Source organism: Vanellus vanellus (assembly GCF_965231255.1).
Source record: "Vanellus vanellus genome assembly, chromosome: 3".
Lineage (NCBI taxonomy): Eukaryota > Metazoa > Chordata > Aves > Charadriiformes > Charadriidae > Vanellus > Vanellus vanellus.
Window position 1 is genome coordinate 69,923,559 of NC_138907.1, and position 16,039 is coordinate 69,939,597.

The window sequence follows — 16,039 nt, forward strand, 5'->3', positions numbered from 1 at the left end:
TTATAATTAGAGCGCAGAATGAGAAGCTAGTTAACTTAATTTTATCAGCAAAATAAAATCCACTGTGTGATATAGGACAAGTCATCTAAACCAAACTTTTCTTTGATACATTTTTTTTAAACGGAGCCCAATTCCTCACATATGCTGACCACTCATGATTTCAAGCAAAACCAGTGCAATCTGGGAATATTCTGCACATCTGGAAAAAAGACATATTACATCGTGCTGGAATAAATATATGGAAAAAATTCAGAGGATCGTGCTTGATCCTAATTTGCACCGTTTTTACACTGCCTGCTTTCACAAGGTCACCCTTTTTCCTGTTTCAGTGTCTTCAGTGGTAAAACACAAATGGCCATCTTCATCCATTTTAGCAACTTCTGACAGGAATCCCAGTTTCCTAGTTTCACAGGAATCCACCTAACAAGTCTGTCCCAGTGCATCCTGCCCTAGAGTCAATGAACTATAACAGCCTGGAAGCACCAGTTTCAGTGCTGGGTTCCTGCAGCTCACCTTGTGTTTGTGAAAGTGTTTTACAGACCATGACATGTGGGGGAAAAAAAAGGAAAACAATGAGAAAAGAAGAGAAAAAAATAATTGACGCTTAGCAAGTCAACATCTTCCAACAAAGCAGGCTTCCCACAGAAAGTACATCCGAACTAAGCAGCCAAGCTGCAGAAGTAGGTCAATCAGGTTATTTCAAGAAGGGGAGAACATCCTGGGCACTGGGTATAGCAGCCAGGGTGCCTATGCAACCATTGCACTGTGCTAGACAGACACATCCTTGGAAGTCCGAAAGAAGATTACAGCAGCAACAACAGCAGAAAGGGTAAGACGACAAAGATAAGCAGCTGACTGTCACATAAGCCAAGAGATGAAGCAAAAATAAGGAAAAAGGAGCATTATTTCCACTGGTCCTCAGAAAAGGAAAACAAGCAGTATCAGAGCCTCTGTTGTTTTAGACAGGAAAACAAAGGCTATATATGCCCTTGTCTTAGAGATTTGGAGACTGAATGGTACAAATATATTCCAGAATTACAGAGCCAATGAAAAACCACACAAGCGCTAAGAGAAAAGGAAAATATGAGGTTACACAGGAGAAACCTTCTGGCAGGGGGATCTGTTCAGCCACTTAGCAGTGTCTCAAGAGAAGTGATCAATACCTCATACCGCTAGGTTATTTGTAATAGTGCCACCACAGTGCCAGCAGGTATGCTGTCCGGAACAACCTTGTTTGGGGAGAGGCATGCTGCGGTTCCCTTTCTAGAGGGTGCAGGAGCCGCAACCCCTCCTCCTCGGCTCGGCGATGCCACCCGCCGGCTGCAGGCATTAACGCAGCACGGCACTTGGTGGATACCAGGTGAGGAGCTCCTCGCTCCATCACTGGGCTTCCATCTTCAAAGAGTAAGAAAAGTCTTTTAACCACTCTCTTTTCTACAAGGTGTAGCAGGGAGCACCAGCACCTCCAGATCCCCACAGCCTTCAGAAACTGTGTGACAGTCTTCCTACCAGAGAAGGGGGATTTACTGAGCCAACAAAATCCTCCTGACATAGTACCAGCCCTTGCACACATCTATTAAAAGGAACGACATTCAAAGTGAAATACTAAGGATGTCACTGTCAGAATTTATGAATTCATAAAGGCAAACGCATTCACAAGTTTCTAATGAAGAGACATCGTGTGCAAGGAACAAATTAAAGAGAGATGTTATGTTCCTCCCTTGTTTATCTTAGAACAACAAAGAAGGATTTACAGTCCTGTGAAGTATGAAAAGGAGATTATTCAGAGGACAGGGGTCTTCATTCTGTTAGACTGACAGACACAACCCTTCCAGGCTCAAAGCAGCTTCTAACAGGACCTCCATTAAGCCACAAAATAAAGTTTGTTTGCATCATTGTATCAACACACAGATGAGAATCAGCAAGACTGTTGCTACATCTAACGCACCTTTCTTTTGACTATGAAAACCAAGCATTTTGGCAAAGTGAAGAAAGAATTTAGAAAAAGAATTAGTAATTCCTGTATCAGATTTTCTTAAAAGTTCTAGACATTAAGTCAAAGCTGGGTAATTGGAAGAAAACAACTACCAAACAAAACCCCCAAGCCCCTGTGCAAACATACTCAGAAAAATACTTAACCATAAGTAAGAGAGAGAGACTATTTTAGTCAGAGCACCTCAGAAACATCTATAAAGGGACAACTCAGAGGGAAAAAGTCATGTGGAAGGAAAAAAAAGAATGAGGTATATGCATCCATAATGTTAAATAATGAAGACAGATGTATATGCATGGATAACACCCCTGAGGCAGTTTCACACAAAAGTGTATCAACAATTAAAAAACAAAGTCTTTATAGATTTGGCAGCACCTTCCCACTACTGCAGCTAACACATCTTCCAGCAGGGAACTGCTGGATGCACACCTTCCAGCAGAACTCAGCTCAGCAAGACGGATGGTTTTGTCCTCTGCTGCACCCAGGTGAAGGCTAACTATCTAAACAAGTCCAGTTCGTACTGGCTGCTATGGGTGTCGGGAGAGCTCTCAAACTGCTCAGGATGTTAGCGAAGGTGGCAGCTTTCAGGAGAGCATCAGTAACAAACAGCTAAGCAGGTAACCACTGCCAGCTATAGCTGCAGTGGATGAAGGCAGGTGTAAAATATGCATACTAATACTATGGCAACTAACAATTCCCCTGAAATTACTTCCAGAATTGCATAAGGAACATGGAGCTATTGCACTTGTTTCACAATCAACTATTTTCCATCTCTCTCCAAACTTTCACTTCCACAATTTCGATGCTCCAGTTGGGTAAAAGTCTTTATTTAGGAACAACCGAAAGCAGGCTTTTAAATAACAAAGGGGTTTCTCTCTCTCTATGGATTTTATCAGTTGGGTCTGTGCTCAGCTCAACAGCAGCATTAATTCTTGTATTTCTCAACAGAAATTCTGTATTTCTGCAGAACCCAGAAGCTTTGCACACCCATGTGACAGCCAGCAGCGTTTGAGGTCACCCCTGCAACAACACCAGTCAGTCCACACAAAACATGGGAACGCTTATGAAACAAACATCAGTAAAACCTGAGTTTGTATTGACTGTTGGATCACAAGCCAAAGACAACCCAGAGAGCTTTAAGTTCTCCTTCACCATCTCTGCAGCACTCTTCAGAGTGAGAGAGAGAGAGGGGGGGGAGGGGGGGAAGGGATGCCATTGTCCCCCTTCTCCCCCATCTTTCCACCGCAAGTGCCAGCTGTTGAAGCATTTTTCACAAAACTACTGAAACACTAGAGAAACAAAACTCAGCTACCTAAAAAAAAAAAAACACCCAAATTCCTTTAGGTACAAACCAACAATAAATTGCTGCTCTTAGCAGAAGCACTTTACAAGGAATGCAACAGGACTTTTTTGGTGTGTTTGTTTTGTTTAGTGGTTTTTTTTTTTTGTTTGTTTGTTTGTTTTTTTTTGTTTTTTTTTGTTTTTTTTAACTAGCATACTAACAAAACAGAAAGAGTTCACAGGTTCATTAACAATTCTCCAGTTTGCCTTCCACAGACTTTATTTCAAAAACAGTGTGGTCAGAACTTCAGAGAGATGCAAGTTTTCATTTAGTTCCCAGATTGTTGATCTCATCAGATTTAAACCTGCCAAAAATTGCAGACTGATGAATAAATCACTGTAAACTCTTCAGCTTGCCCGGAAACATTACCCCAAGATTTATCTTCTTTTTGGTAAGGCCTGTGTTGCCTCATAAAAGAGAAGCTTCAGGTGTGAACTAGTCTGTTTGTGCCAGTCAACACATAACATTTTTACTGCTGATTCATTTCCTTATCCTAATGAGAACTCCTTCTTAGGAGGCAGCCATTTATGCACACTCTGTGAGCAGCAAAGAAATCTTCTAGGATATCTACAATTTTCTGTTGCCTGCCTTCTCTCTAAAAAAAGGATTCCTTCCAAGATGGAACCAGAGCTCTCTTAATCTAAAAGATCATTCCTATAAAATAGCAAGAGAAAATTTGGAAGGAGAAGGATTTCATACACCACATCTAAAATTACTTAAGAGTATCTAACAAATTACAATCCAGAACTGCAAACAGATGTGTGTATGACTTCTCATATTTATGCACAAACTGATTTTTTTCTGAATTACTTGCAAAAATATATCTAAAAAATATATTTTTGATTAACTGATGTACTGATATAGTTGGGGGGGGGCGAAAAAAGTTTCAGCACACAGGCCCTTTGTTTAAAAATACATAGTTCATTTACTTACCTGTTCACACTTCAACAGACAAAATGAATATGAATTAAGACTGAAGTCTTAAACAGTATACAAAAATTTATGAAACAACCCCACCAAAAAAACCTGAACCCCAACACCATAAAACACTGAAGACAAATCTTAAATAAAATAAAATGCAAAATTAAACTTAACTGTTTCCTATAATAACACTGAATTTTAGAACTGAGAAACAAGAAATACATATTTTTTAAGAACTGCAAGGTTACAGTTAGAAGCAGATGATATGCAGAACTACATAATTTTGTTTGTTTTTACGGGAGGCATATACAAAGTCAATTATCCCTTTAAGGAAGGCCTATAGAATATGAGAAAAAGTACATTAACATATTTCAAAATACTATAGCACAAAGATAACTCACCAGTACTATAGTATCTTTTAAGTTCTGTGCGTCTGATGTCTTTCAGTTGATTGTATTTTTTCTTTTTCTTTTCTTTGTCTGGAACAGTTTCCTTTTCCCCAGCAAATTTACAGTTGTCTTCAGAGGAACTGATTTGCTCCAAAATAACTTTACTTTCATCATCTTTCTCAGAAGGTGTTCTGGAAACAGGAGATCCAGGGGAATTGGCAGAGACAGTCTCGGTGTTTTGTTTGGCTTGCCTTTTCTTTTTCAAACTATGCATGAAGAAAAAACCCACAACATTAAGATGCAGCCAACCTCTATAGACAAGTGAACTCACTTGCTAACTTGATTTTTAAAAAAGTAATTTAATATCAGAATTCCTTACAACTCAGTGAAAGCCACACACTTTGCATCAGTAACGTGGTAACTAAAATTATCCTACAGCATGCTCTTCAATCATCATTATCATCATCTCAAGGATATCTTCTCAAGAATAACAAAAAAGATAATAGAGGTAATAAAGTTTTTACTGTTGTTTACTGAGGAGGAGAATGGGGAAAAAGAAACAAAAAACATCAAAAAGTTGGTTTGTCTTAAACCATCATATATTTAAACATAGAAACAAGATACTGAATCATGCTTTCAAGATGAAGCTTAGGATAAAATAAAACCTTAGATCATAATGTATTATAATGCAACAGCTAACATAACAATTTCATAGTCAACTGCTCCTGATTTATGAAGCTACTTGTTTTGATAAAAACTTGTTATTTCTTTCCATTTTGTCCAAGGTTATCTCCCAGTGACCACCCATGCTACCCCACGTCTGTTCTTGCACAACCCATACCACCTGGTACTCCAAGTGACACCCAGCAGCTCCCTCCCCAACGCGACCGATGTGGCCGCAAACTGCTTGTGTGGGAACATCTCCCAGCTGCTATAGCTCTTCTCAGAGAAATCTTAACGAGCTGCCTATAAATATTCCAACTTATCACTATAGCAACAAGAGTATTTTCTTTTTAGAAGACTCCTTAAAGCACAGCACAAGTGAGAAAGATGCTTCAGGAATCCTAATACAGAATTTTCTGCTAAATCACCATCTTTAGCACTGACTTAGCTTAGTGAGAGCAAAGGCTAACTTTACAGGCTGAGGGTCAGCACCACTAAAATAGTCCTCGGTTAAGAACCACTCACACATATCACACACAAAAACCTAATCTATCTAATGATCCTTCTTTCTAGTACATTAACTTTTAGTTACAAGGTACCTAAGGAACGGAGTAGTATATTAATCTTGTTGATGCTAAAAACTTTGTTACATGCACAGGAAGAATTATGCATAGAAAATACAGACAATCAATGAGTCACCACAAATGACAAAAGGTTATATGATCTCACAGCAGTAATTTACGTAAGGGAAAACTTAATGTATTAAGGTATTAATATAATGCAGGAATTTCAGAGATTCTTCCTTCCACCTTTTATATTTATATGCTATTATTGTATTTTTTCAGGTTCCAACATAAAAATAAATGCACAGAGCATTTGAGAACTATAGTAAGATATTTCAGGCTACACACCATTAAAACCAGTTCCCAAGTTCAGAATATCCAGCTTGAGACCTTCTGAGAAGGGTCAGTTTCCCAGACCACATGTGACCAATACCTTCCACTGAAACATTTCAGAAGATTGTCTTGCAAAGACTGTGTCTACCACACACACGTATACGTATTTCTTAAATGCCCCCCAAAACATAACGGTAGGAGATTCACATTCTGCAGCCAACTCAGTGACGACGCTGTGGTTCCCCGTTCATTCAAACCCACTGATTTGTAAGACAACAGTTCATGCTCTGCACAGCAAAAGGGATTTAGTGTGTGTGAAACTTTACAGATTAGGTCCTGACTACATATGAAAACCAACAGGTATTTATAAAAGTGAATAGAATACATCTATATAACAAATGAAGTATTTTGTTTAGACTAATGAAAATTTGCATATGTAAAGGAAGCTTATTTTTGACTAATAAGCCACAGTCCTGATCAAAGGCTGCTGTAGCAACCACTAAATATTACAGTCACATTGCATACAAAATGTTTATATTTAGCCTTGGCAGAAATCTTTGCAAAGCAGCCCTCTACACTGAAATGGCATACCCTTACCACAGTTGTACTTGATTCCAGACTTGTAAATGAGACACATTCCTGACGTTTTACCCTAGTGACTCAACAATCATCCTGCACGCGTGCATATCACAGGGTATCCAAATCATCTGCTTCAGTAGATGAGAACTGCCAAGCACCCACTGGCAGCCCCATTTCTACTCACACTGCATCAGAGACTTCTGTCCTCAGATTCCTAGTCTATTTGTTTTGACCACAAACTGTTAAGGAAGCTTTCTGTAGTATAAATGTAGTATCTCAAAACAACAAAAAAAGCTGCTAATGGAAACATAGAACCTCTTTGGGGAGGAAGAAAAAGAGAATAAAGAGAAAAACCTCTCTAGAGGTCAACAGTCCTCATGATGATACTAACAGCTTCTGTCAGCTTTTCCTTAAAACATACTCATTTGAACCTGAGTTTTCAAATTTGCCCCAGGCAACTTTAAGAATAAAGAGCTAAAACAGAACTTTAGTGACAGAAAAGAGGAAAGCAGAAGCGACTGTCTGAACTGACTGACTGCAACATAACTAACAGACTGATGCTTCTCCTCATAGTATTTAATCTTGCCTGATTCCCACATACTACAGCCCACTGAGAACCTACAGTATCCCCAGTACACTCCTGCTGCTCCGAATTGACAGTGCCACAGACACTTTTCAGGTAAGAGTGGTCAAGAATCTGGGCACTCCATAATTTCTATTCCTTCCTCATACCAGGCTTCAGGGTACCAGATAGTGCCAAGCCTACTCCTCCTACCCACTGCTCTGTTTCAAGGCAATGACCATCCAACTCTCAAAGCAGCTACTTTGGCACTAGAAAAAATAACCAGATGAGGACCAAATATGCGTGACATTCATCACAGGACTCGGAGATACTGCAACTCTGCCTGGGGTTATGATCCCTGCTTGGAAGATGCTACTTTAAAGATCTCTAAAGCCTGTCTAAAATTACCCAAAACCCTCCACTCATTCTCGAAAAACCTTGACTATAATAACCCCAAGAACCAAAACGAGCCTTAAACAGCATTTAAAACCATAACAGGAGCCTCAAATTTATTATGCTTTTTGACATTAGGTGCACTCTCTTAGTAAAGCAAATACAAAATCCTGTATACACAAGGCAATTCGTTATTAACACACACTGGTATGGCGCAGCAGAGATTGGGCTGTGAAAAGCACAGTTGGAGGGTTTACATCATCTTAAACAAAACTCCATCCCCTTGAGGCACTCCCTTCAGCCTGCGCTTCCCCTTCTCTCTCACTGACCTGCACATCCCAGCAAAGCAGACTGGGCACTCACACCAGCTGCCAGTCCCTTTCCCACGCAGATTTCAAACCCATCACCTCCTGAAGAAGTTTGAGGCTGAGTCTCATCAGCTTTTCTCCCAGCTCTCAATTATTTGCTGCCCTTCACAGCAAGGCTTGCCATGGAAGATGGATTTAAGAACACTTTGTCAAATTACTTCCTTTATCAACTACTTTGGAGTATTTCGAGTGGCTCCGTTCAGTTTTAAAACTGAATAAAACTAATGTTCAGTCTTGTCCTAATGGTTATGACAGCAAAAGGGAGCTGAAGGCCAAATAAATACATAAATGAAACTTGTCAGTTTGACCAGTGTCAGGTTTTGCAACTAACGCAGCCTTTCAGGCAAAACCATATGCACCTTTCCCAGTGAATAGATAAGGTGTTACTGCAGAAGATGTTTGTTTTTCAGTATCAGACTCAATGGATATGTTGTGTTTCCCTAGGAAAGTTGCTGGGGGAAGGAAGGAAAGAAAAAGGGAGGGTAGAAGAAACAAACAGCTTATCTGCAAAAACACTCTGGTTTCTGATGAAAGAGTCTTACACATCTGTAATTTCATTTAGACGCCAGATAACATTTTTTAAGTTAATTGGTTCTGACAGGCAAAGCATTTCTTCTGAATTTATACTGAGGCATCCTTTTACAGCTCCTCAAAATGTTTTCTGAGCAATAAATGATAAGCCATTTTCTAAGTCTGTCCAAATACAGAGTTTTCCAGTAAAAGTCTTCAGTCTGTTACTGTGCACAACAGATGGCATGGAGGCTTTTCCAGTGAGTCCCATGAGAATCAGAGAAACTGGTTCTTCATGGGCACTATGACTTGGCTGCAGAGATCTTTCAGGCATCTATCCTACAGAGAACAGGGAGCAGAAACTTTCTGCAACACAATGACCATTCTCACAACATTTAGTAAAGACTAACGACCTGAAATTGACATAATTTCAGAGTAAGCAGGCAGCTAAAAATACAAGATCAGCAGTGCTCACTTAAATTAATTTGCAACTGACTGCTTAATAGCTTGGACACTGACTTACAGGAAAAGAGCTAGGAAAGATTTCAAGAAATGTCCTACTTCATCTTCCAGACCCGATTCTATTTGACTGCCTACAAAAGGCAAAGAAATCTCAATTTTTTAGAATAAAACAGCCTGAATTTCCCATTACACTAACAAGGTAGGCGGTTAGTGTAAAAAGAAACCTGACCAGAGAAAGAAGGGGTGATATTATCTGCACAACTTTCACTAGAAGAATACAAGCAACCAGTAAAGCTGTGCAGCTCTGACACTGAGACAATAAAGAAATGGAAATCTGACAATTTTTTTCTAGAAAATCAATTTGGTTTTGGTTAACACTTATTCAACAGAGACGCCTAACAAACAATTGAACAGGACCTCATTTGATACACAGTAATTAATCCCAGGCAAAGAGCACTAAGTCCATGTCATAGGATGTTCTAAAAAATTTGTAGGACAACAAGGCATGATTTTTATGATGTATTTGATTAATAAAAATCATAGAGCGTGGACAGCTCTTGCTTTAGAAACAAAAGCATCTAACAAAGCGGCCCTCCAAAAAAATAAAACAAGAAGGGGGAAGGGAGAAGAAATCTTCATTTTATCTTGAAGCTGACACAGTTTTCCTTTTGGGAAATTTTCCACAATGTGCATCCTTTAAAATGTGCCTTGATATCTGGCATGCAATCAGCTTAACATCCTGCACAGCACAAACAGATCATGTTCTACAAACAGTGTTTTTTTAATCCATTTATGCATATATGCAATAAGATTAGCACTTTAAAACACTTCAAACATTTTAATCTGTTTTATTCCCACCAAAAATCCTGTTAATTTACTTTGTATATAAATGACATACATCCCAATTATTTCATTCAGAATTAACCATTTTCATCTTAATTTAAATATCTGCACTCAATATAATATGTACTAATTTCTTTGTACCCTACATGCCTTTCTCCACCCATCCAGAACAGCTAAATAAATCAAATTCATGACATTAAAACAACCCCTACATATAGAAAACTTAGAGTAAAAATCCCCGTTAGGTACCCACTGGTCTGATCCTAGTCTGCTATTCTATTCCAGCCCACACATATCATCCATTTCACCTTCACCTAGCTCGGTGCCAGCACGACTCAGCCAGCTCTGGGCATGGCTGTGCTCTCATCCCCCCTGATGAAACCTGACAAATAAGCAATCTCAGACAAAATAAATCATTACTGTTTGCAAAGCCGAAGGAAGTCAGACTGCTTGCCAGACCGTAAGGCTTCACTCCCGACTTCCTCAGTGTGGCTACTTTCACTTCACAACAGAAATGAATACAAAACCTTTCATCCTCAGTGAGAAACCTTCCTAAAACTAAACAGCATCCACCCTGCAAGAAAGCACACTCCATGAAACACCAGCCACCTCAGGCTGGTATGCATCCTGTTTTGGAAACGAGCAAGCCACAAGGCTGTATGTTTATATTAAAACAGACTATTAAGGCAAAAATAAGGGAGGTAATGATTTTTTATTTTTTTTTATGACAGACTTAAAAATTAACTGCAGAGGGAAAAAACCTATGAAACAGTTATCAAGGACAACAGCATTGTTGCAGTATGGTGGTTGCAGACTCCGAAAAGTGTCCGTACCCCGGTCATTCCAAATGTCAAACAGCAACTACAGAAAGCTCTGATCTTAGTAGCACAGGTCAAAGCTGGAAATTTCCACTTTTATTGGAACTCCTGTTACTAATTTACAACAAATACCAGAACCAGGTTTCACACATGGTCAGTCATCAGCAATGCTCAAGAGTTGGCATGATCCAAAGAGTAAAGTGCTGTCCTGATAAGCAGGGTATGCCTGTTTTCTTCCTGATATTGCCATTAACTTACAAAAACAGTAACAAGTTACTCTATACCTCTGTTTCATCATCTGTAATGTGGTGCGGGGAGAAGGATTTGTAGTAAAGCTGTTCCAGAATTTTAAAGACATTGTAACCTTCTGATAGAAAAAAAGTTCTTTGATTAAATGAAAATATGTTATTTTCTCCCCCCATTCTTCTGAGTGATATCAGGGAATTTTAAATATCCCACTTAAACCCTCTTATGCTTACTTTTGGGGAAAAAAGCAACATTACCATTTCCCAGGTTAAAACTTGAGAGTTTTGAGCTGTCATAAAGTTTTTATTTTCTTAAATTTAAGAATACAGTGTTCCCACACAGCTTAATAAACTTTCTATTTTCAAAGGCAAAAAGTATCCCCATCTTTTCTGTTTACTTAGCAGAAGAGCTTCTGGTGTATTCAGCACTCCATTACCATGACAACAATTTAATAAAATCTTTTCCATAGGGAAAGGATTTTGGAAAGCTGTTTTGTTTGATTTAGACATCTATTTAATTCCTTCTCTTACCACCTCAGTTACTGCAGGCTCTCAAATAACAGCTTTAGGCAGAAGGCTAAATGAAGAAATCCCTCCCTTCAGATGACTCCCTTAACTCTGCCTGAAGTTCATTTAACAGGCTCGTTCAGTTAAACCCACACCATAGTACCAGCCAGACTCTTACCACACTCCCATCCTGCTCCTCCTCTTCTTTGCTAACGATGCCAAATACTTTCTCCCACTGTGGTGTTCATTAATCATTCCAAACCGCTCCTACACATGCAACAAATTCTTCTTGAAGTGGCTCAGCAAGACACTCTCCCTGCACCAAAGCCCTGGCTAGGGAGAAACAGCATTGCCCCCTCACCTTCAGCTGGTGCTGGGCTTCAGCTGCTCCCGAGCCACCATTTCCCTTGACATCAGCTACCTTAAACTGTAAGAAAAAGGGAACTGCAGTTATATGGCAAAGGAGGAAGTTACAGGGAAGCTACATGGATCCTGTACAGGAGAGTCACACCATATTAAAGATTATCTGACAAGGACAATAAGCACATGGTAATCAGGCTGGCTGAAACACATCTCTAGTTTTCCCCAAAACTTTGATAAACTCCTCCCTCACCGCCTCAGTTGAAGACTCTTCAAGAAACCCAACTTCCATGAAAAAGAGGAAGGCCCTTTTAAATTAGTAACTGAGAACGACCCAAAAGAAGAAAGATGACAACAGGGTACATGGAGAGCTGTAGGAGATGTGTACTGCTCCATACAGTCGTCACTGCACACCCACTTTCTCACATCAGGTAATCACAGAATGGTTTGTGTTGAAACGGACCTTGAAGATCGTCTAGTTCCAACCTCCCACTAGACCACGTTACTCGACGCCCCATCCAGCCTGGCCTTGAACACCTCCAGGGATGGGGCATCCACAACTTCTCTGGGCAACCTTTTCCAGTGCCTCACTACTCTGACAGCAAAGAGTTTCTTCCTATTATCTACTCTAAATCTACACTCTTTCAGTATAAAACTGTTACCTCTCATCTTATCACTACACTCCCAGATAAAGAGTCCCTCCCCATCTTTCCTGTAGGCCCCCTTTAGGTACTCGAAGACAGCTACCAAACTTCCCTTATAATACAAGCAGCAGTTTTATTAGTGATTAAACTGACTGAAAGCAGTCAGAAGGAAATTTAGTGCTTAGTGACTCAAAGGGCAATAGACATTTACAACAAAGTGATAAAACAGAAGATGGAAATCAACGATCACTTAAAACAAAATCCATGGGAAATGTGCCATACATTGTGCAGCGATCACATAGCTGGAACCCACCTCCAGGAAAAAACCTCAGGGAATGGTATTTTAGTATTTCTTGTATGAGAAGTACCAAGGGCACCACATTAAATTCTTTCACAAAATACTTTCAGAGAAGGTGAAATGCAGCTAAAAGCAAATAGCTCAGGCATGCTGTGTTTTCCAAAGACATAAACAGGTACAAAAAGCATCTATGAAAATTCAGCATGGCAGGGCCCATGAGAGGCTACGGAGAACCAAGACACAAGGATACAGTCTTTTTTAATTTTCTGCTCAGCAGGTACCTACACCGCAAACTGCTAGAAGCCTGTACACCTATGGGCACATTCATGAAGGATCCCTGCATGCATTCACTTTCTTTTTTTTTGTTCTTAAGCATCTCTGACTGGCCCCCGTCAGAGATAAAGCATGGTGAGTGCAGCAGTGTCGTGGTTTAACCCCAGCTGGCAACTTGAACCATGCAGCCACTCGTTCATTGCCTCAATTTGGCTGGGGGAGAGAATCGGAAGAGTAAAAGTGAGAAAAAACTCATGGGACAGTTTAATAGGTAGAGCAAAAGCCACACACAGAAGCAAAGCAAAACGAGGAATTCATTCACTGCCTCCCATCATCAGGCAGGTGTTCAGCCATGTCCAGGAAAGCAGGGCTCCATCACACACAACGGTTACTTGGGAAGACAAACACCATCACTCCAAACATCCCCCGCTTCCTTCCTCCCCCATGTTTATACACTGAGCATAATGTCATATAGCATGGAATATCCCTTTGGTCAGTTGGCGTCAGCTGTACCAGCTGTGTCTCCTCCCAACTTCTTGTGCCCTCCCAGCCCACTTGCCAGGGGGATGACATGAGGAGCAGAAAAGGCCTTGACTGCCTAGCAACAACTAAAAACACCAGTGTGCTATCAAAAGCCTTTCTCATCCCAAATCCAAAACACAGCACTATGCCAGCTGCTAGTAAAAAAGTTAACTTTTATCCTGACCGAAACCACAACAATCAGTAATGGGGAAAAAAGCACAGCAAACCCCTAGGATTCAGGAAGAGCACGGTACTATTTGAGGAAAAGGAGACTCAGCTCAAAGCTTGTAGCCCAAAGAAGCATATTAAGTCACTTTTGTCAGCAAAAGAAGGCACCTCACTCTCTGCTGACCATTAATCTGTCACCAGGAGTTGTCCCCATTCTCGCACACAAGCATTTCTGAACCCCATAGGGACCAGATCTGGGAAATTATCTACATCAAAGATAACCCAGCAAAAGTGCCAATACATAAATTAATTTTTCAAGATCGGATCACTCCCCCATTAGTGCCCACTTGGCTGTACTAGTATTTGTATCAACACAAAGGAGAAGGCCAAACGAGGAGACAAGATTGCTCCTCTAGGCAGCACTGCCAGTTCAAAGGCACTTTGCCCAGACTGAAGGGCTTGTCAAGCTACAGCCTTCCTTGTCCTCTGTAACGTTAGGCTGAGATCAGCAATAAGAGGAAGCTGGAAAGCCAAACCAGACACAGGCCACGCCATGCACAACAGACCTCTGAACAGGAGCACCGAAGCAGTTGTGGCAGCTTCTTCCCACTTATCCAGAATAGGTGCTTTGATGATGGGAAATTTCCATGAAGGTTTGTGCTGTGAGGGCTGGGAGACCGGCAGCTTTCCCTGCTGCAAAAAGCAAGAAACAGTGACTCTGCTTCTCTAACAGCAGCAGGGAGGAGTAGAAATTGTTGTTTTCTTCATAAAGAGGATCTTCATGTTGAATAAGTTGACTCAACTCAGTAAGTGAAGCCACCTGTATGACTTTGCTGACCAGTAAAGTCAGGGGGATCCAAAAGTAACCATGGTCAAGAAGTCAGTGATCAAAATGAAGTAAAAAAAAATTGAATTATTTCTTTATTTAAATGACCTCTAAAAGGGATATCTTAGAGAGGGAGGGGACCGAGTTTTAAAGCACCTGTCTGCATTAGCTTTTGCTTTTATTTAAAAAGTTTGCTTTGAAAATTAACATTTAAATGTCAATGCCGTACAGAATGGCGCATCATTGCACCATTCTGTACGGCATGAAACTACAGATTTAATACAGCTGTAAACAAAAGTCGTTTAAAAAAGAAAAACACAGAGAACAAAACATATAACTTCTTTTCTTATTAATAGAGAAGATGAGGACCAAAAAAAAAAAAAAAGCACTAAAAAGGAAGCCAAAGTGATGGGTTTACATGCTAAATGCTTCTTTCATAGTGATGCCAGAATTATCCAATATCCAAATGTTGCCCTATATTTCTCAGGGATTCTGTTAACCACAGCTGGAGCTCATAGCATAAGAAATGCTGTGCACGTGCTTACAAACAGGCTGCAAACTTCTCTGTTCAGGAACAAATTTACAGCAAGAAGCATGGTGACACAAGTGGAAAAAGGTTCTATTTAAAGTATTTCAGAGTACTTGTTAAAACCAAATCTCAACGAACCCACCGTGTGTCTCAGTTCTGTTTGCATTCATTGTCCCCAAACAACTTGTAACCTATTTTGCATGTTAGACAGTTTAATGGGCTTCCTGAATAGAGTTCCCATTAACTGACACTTAGTCAGCATAGAAGAGGAAATGCCCAAGTGTACTGAAGATCCTGTTACATGCATTAAGTTCTAAAAAACACCCAGCGATGCTGCTATTGGGTGGGAAAAAGAGGAATCTGTGGCTTCAGCGTTTGGAATAATGACTGATATTGTCTCATACAAGGGATATTTCATGAGTGAGAACGATAACTCCCCTCCACCCAGAGGAGGTGTTTCCATCAATGCTTCTATATAAAATAATATGGCACAACCTTTTTAATACTATGGTCAAAAGATCATTAACCATAAAGATGACAAGACAGGGTAGGGCTTGTATACATGGGACAGTCACATACCAAGCATGTACATGCATATGAGAAGTTGCATTGGTACCTTATGCTAAAATGAGTATTTGACATGGCCTGATATTTTTCAGTACCCATACCTTTATACTAGTGTAGTAGGTCCTCCATTATGTTTACATGTGTAAGAGACAAAGTGTGTGTTAATTACAAAGTCTTAAAATTTCTCTGTGGTTTTTATATCAAATATATTATTTATGCTTTTATCTGTGACTGAAAAATAGTTTGGATTTTTTCATTTATGCTTCAGCTGAAATTTTTAACTTGCAATCAAAATGTTCATGGTTGGAAGGGGAAGGAACAATTACTGCAGGGGAAAAACAAAGGCAAAAAGTAAATCTTG

At 40.0% G+C, this 16,039-nt stretch overlaps 1 protein-coding gene across 1 annotated transcript in view; it reads right to left on the minus strand.

Moving 5' to 3' along the window:
* The window catches only part of NCOA7 (nuclear receptor coactivator 7), an 80,370-nt gene that overhangs the window by 46,116 nt on the left and 18,215 nt on the right, over positions 1–16,039 (minus strand). Inside the window, exon 5 of the mRNA XM_082480444.1 lies at positions 4,658–4,911. Coding sequence (XP_082336570.1) covers positions 4,658–4,911 — 254 coding nt within the window. The remainder of the gene's footprint in view (positions 1–4,657; positions 4,912–16,039) is intronic.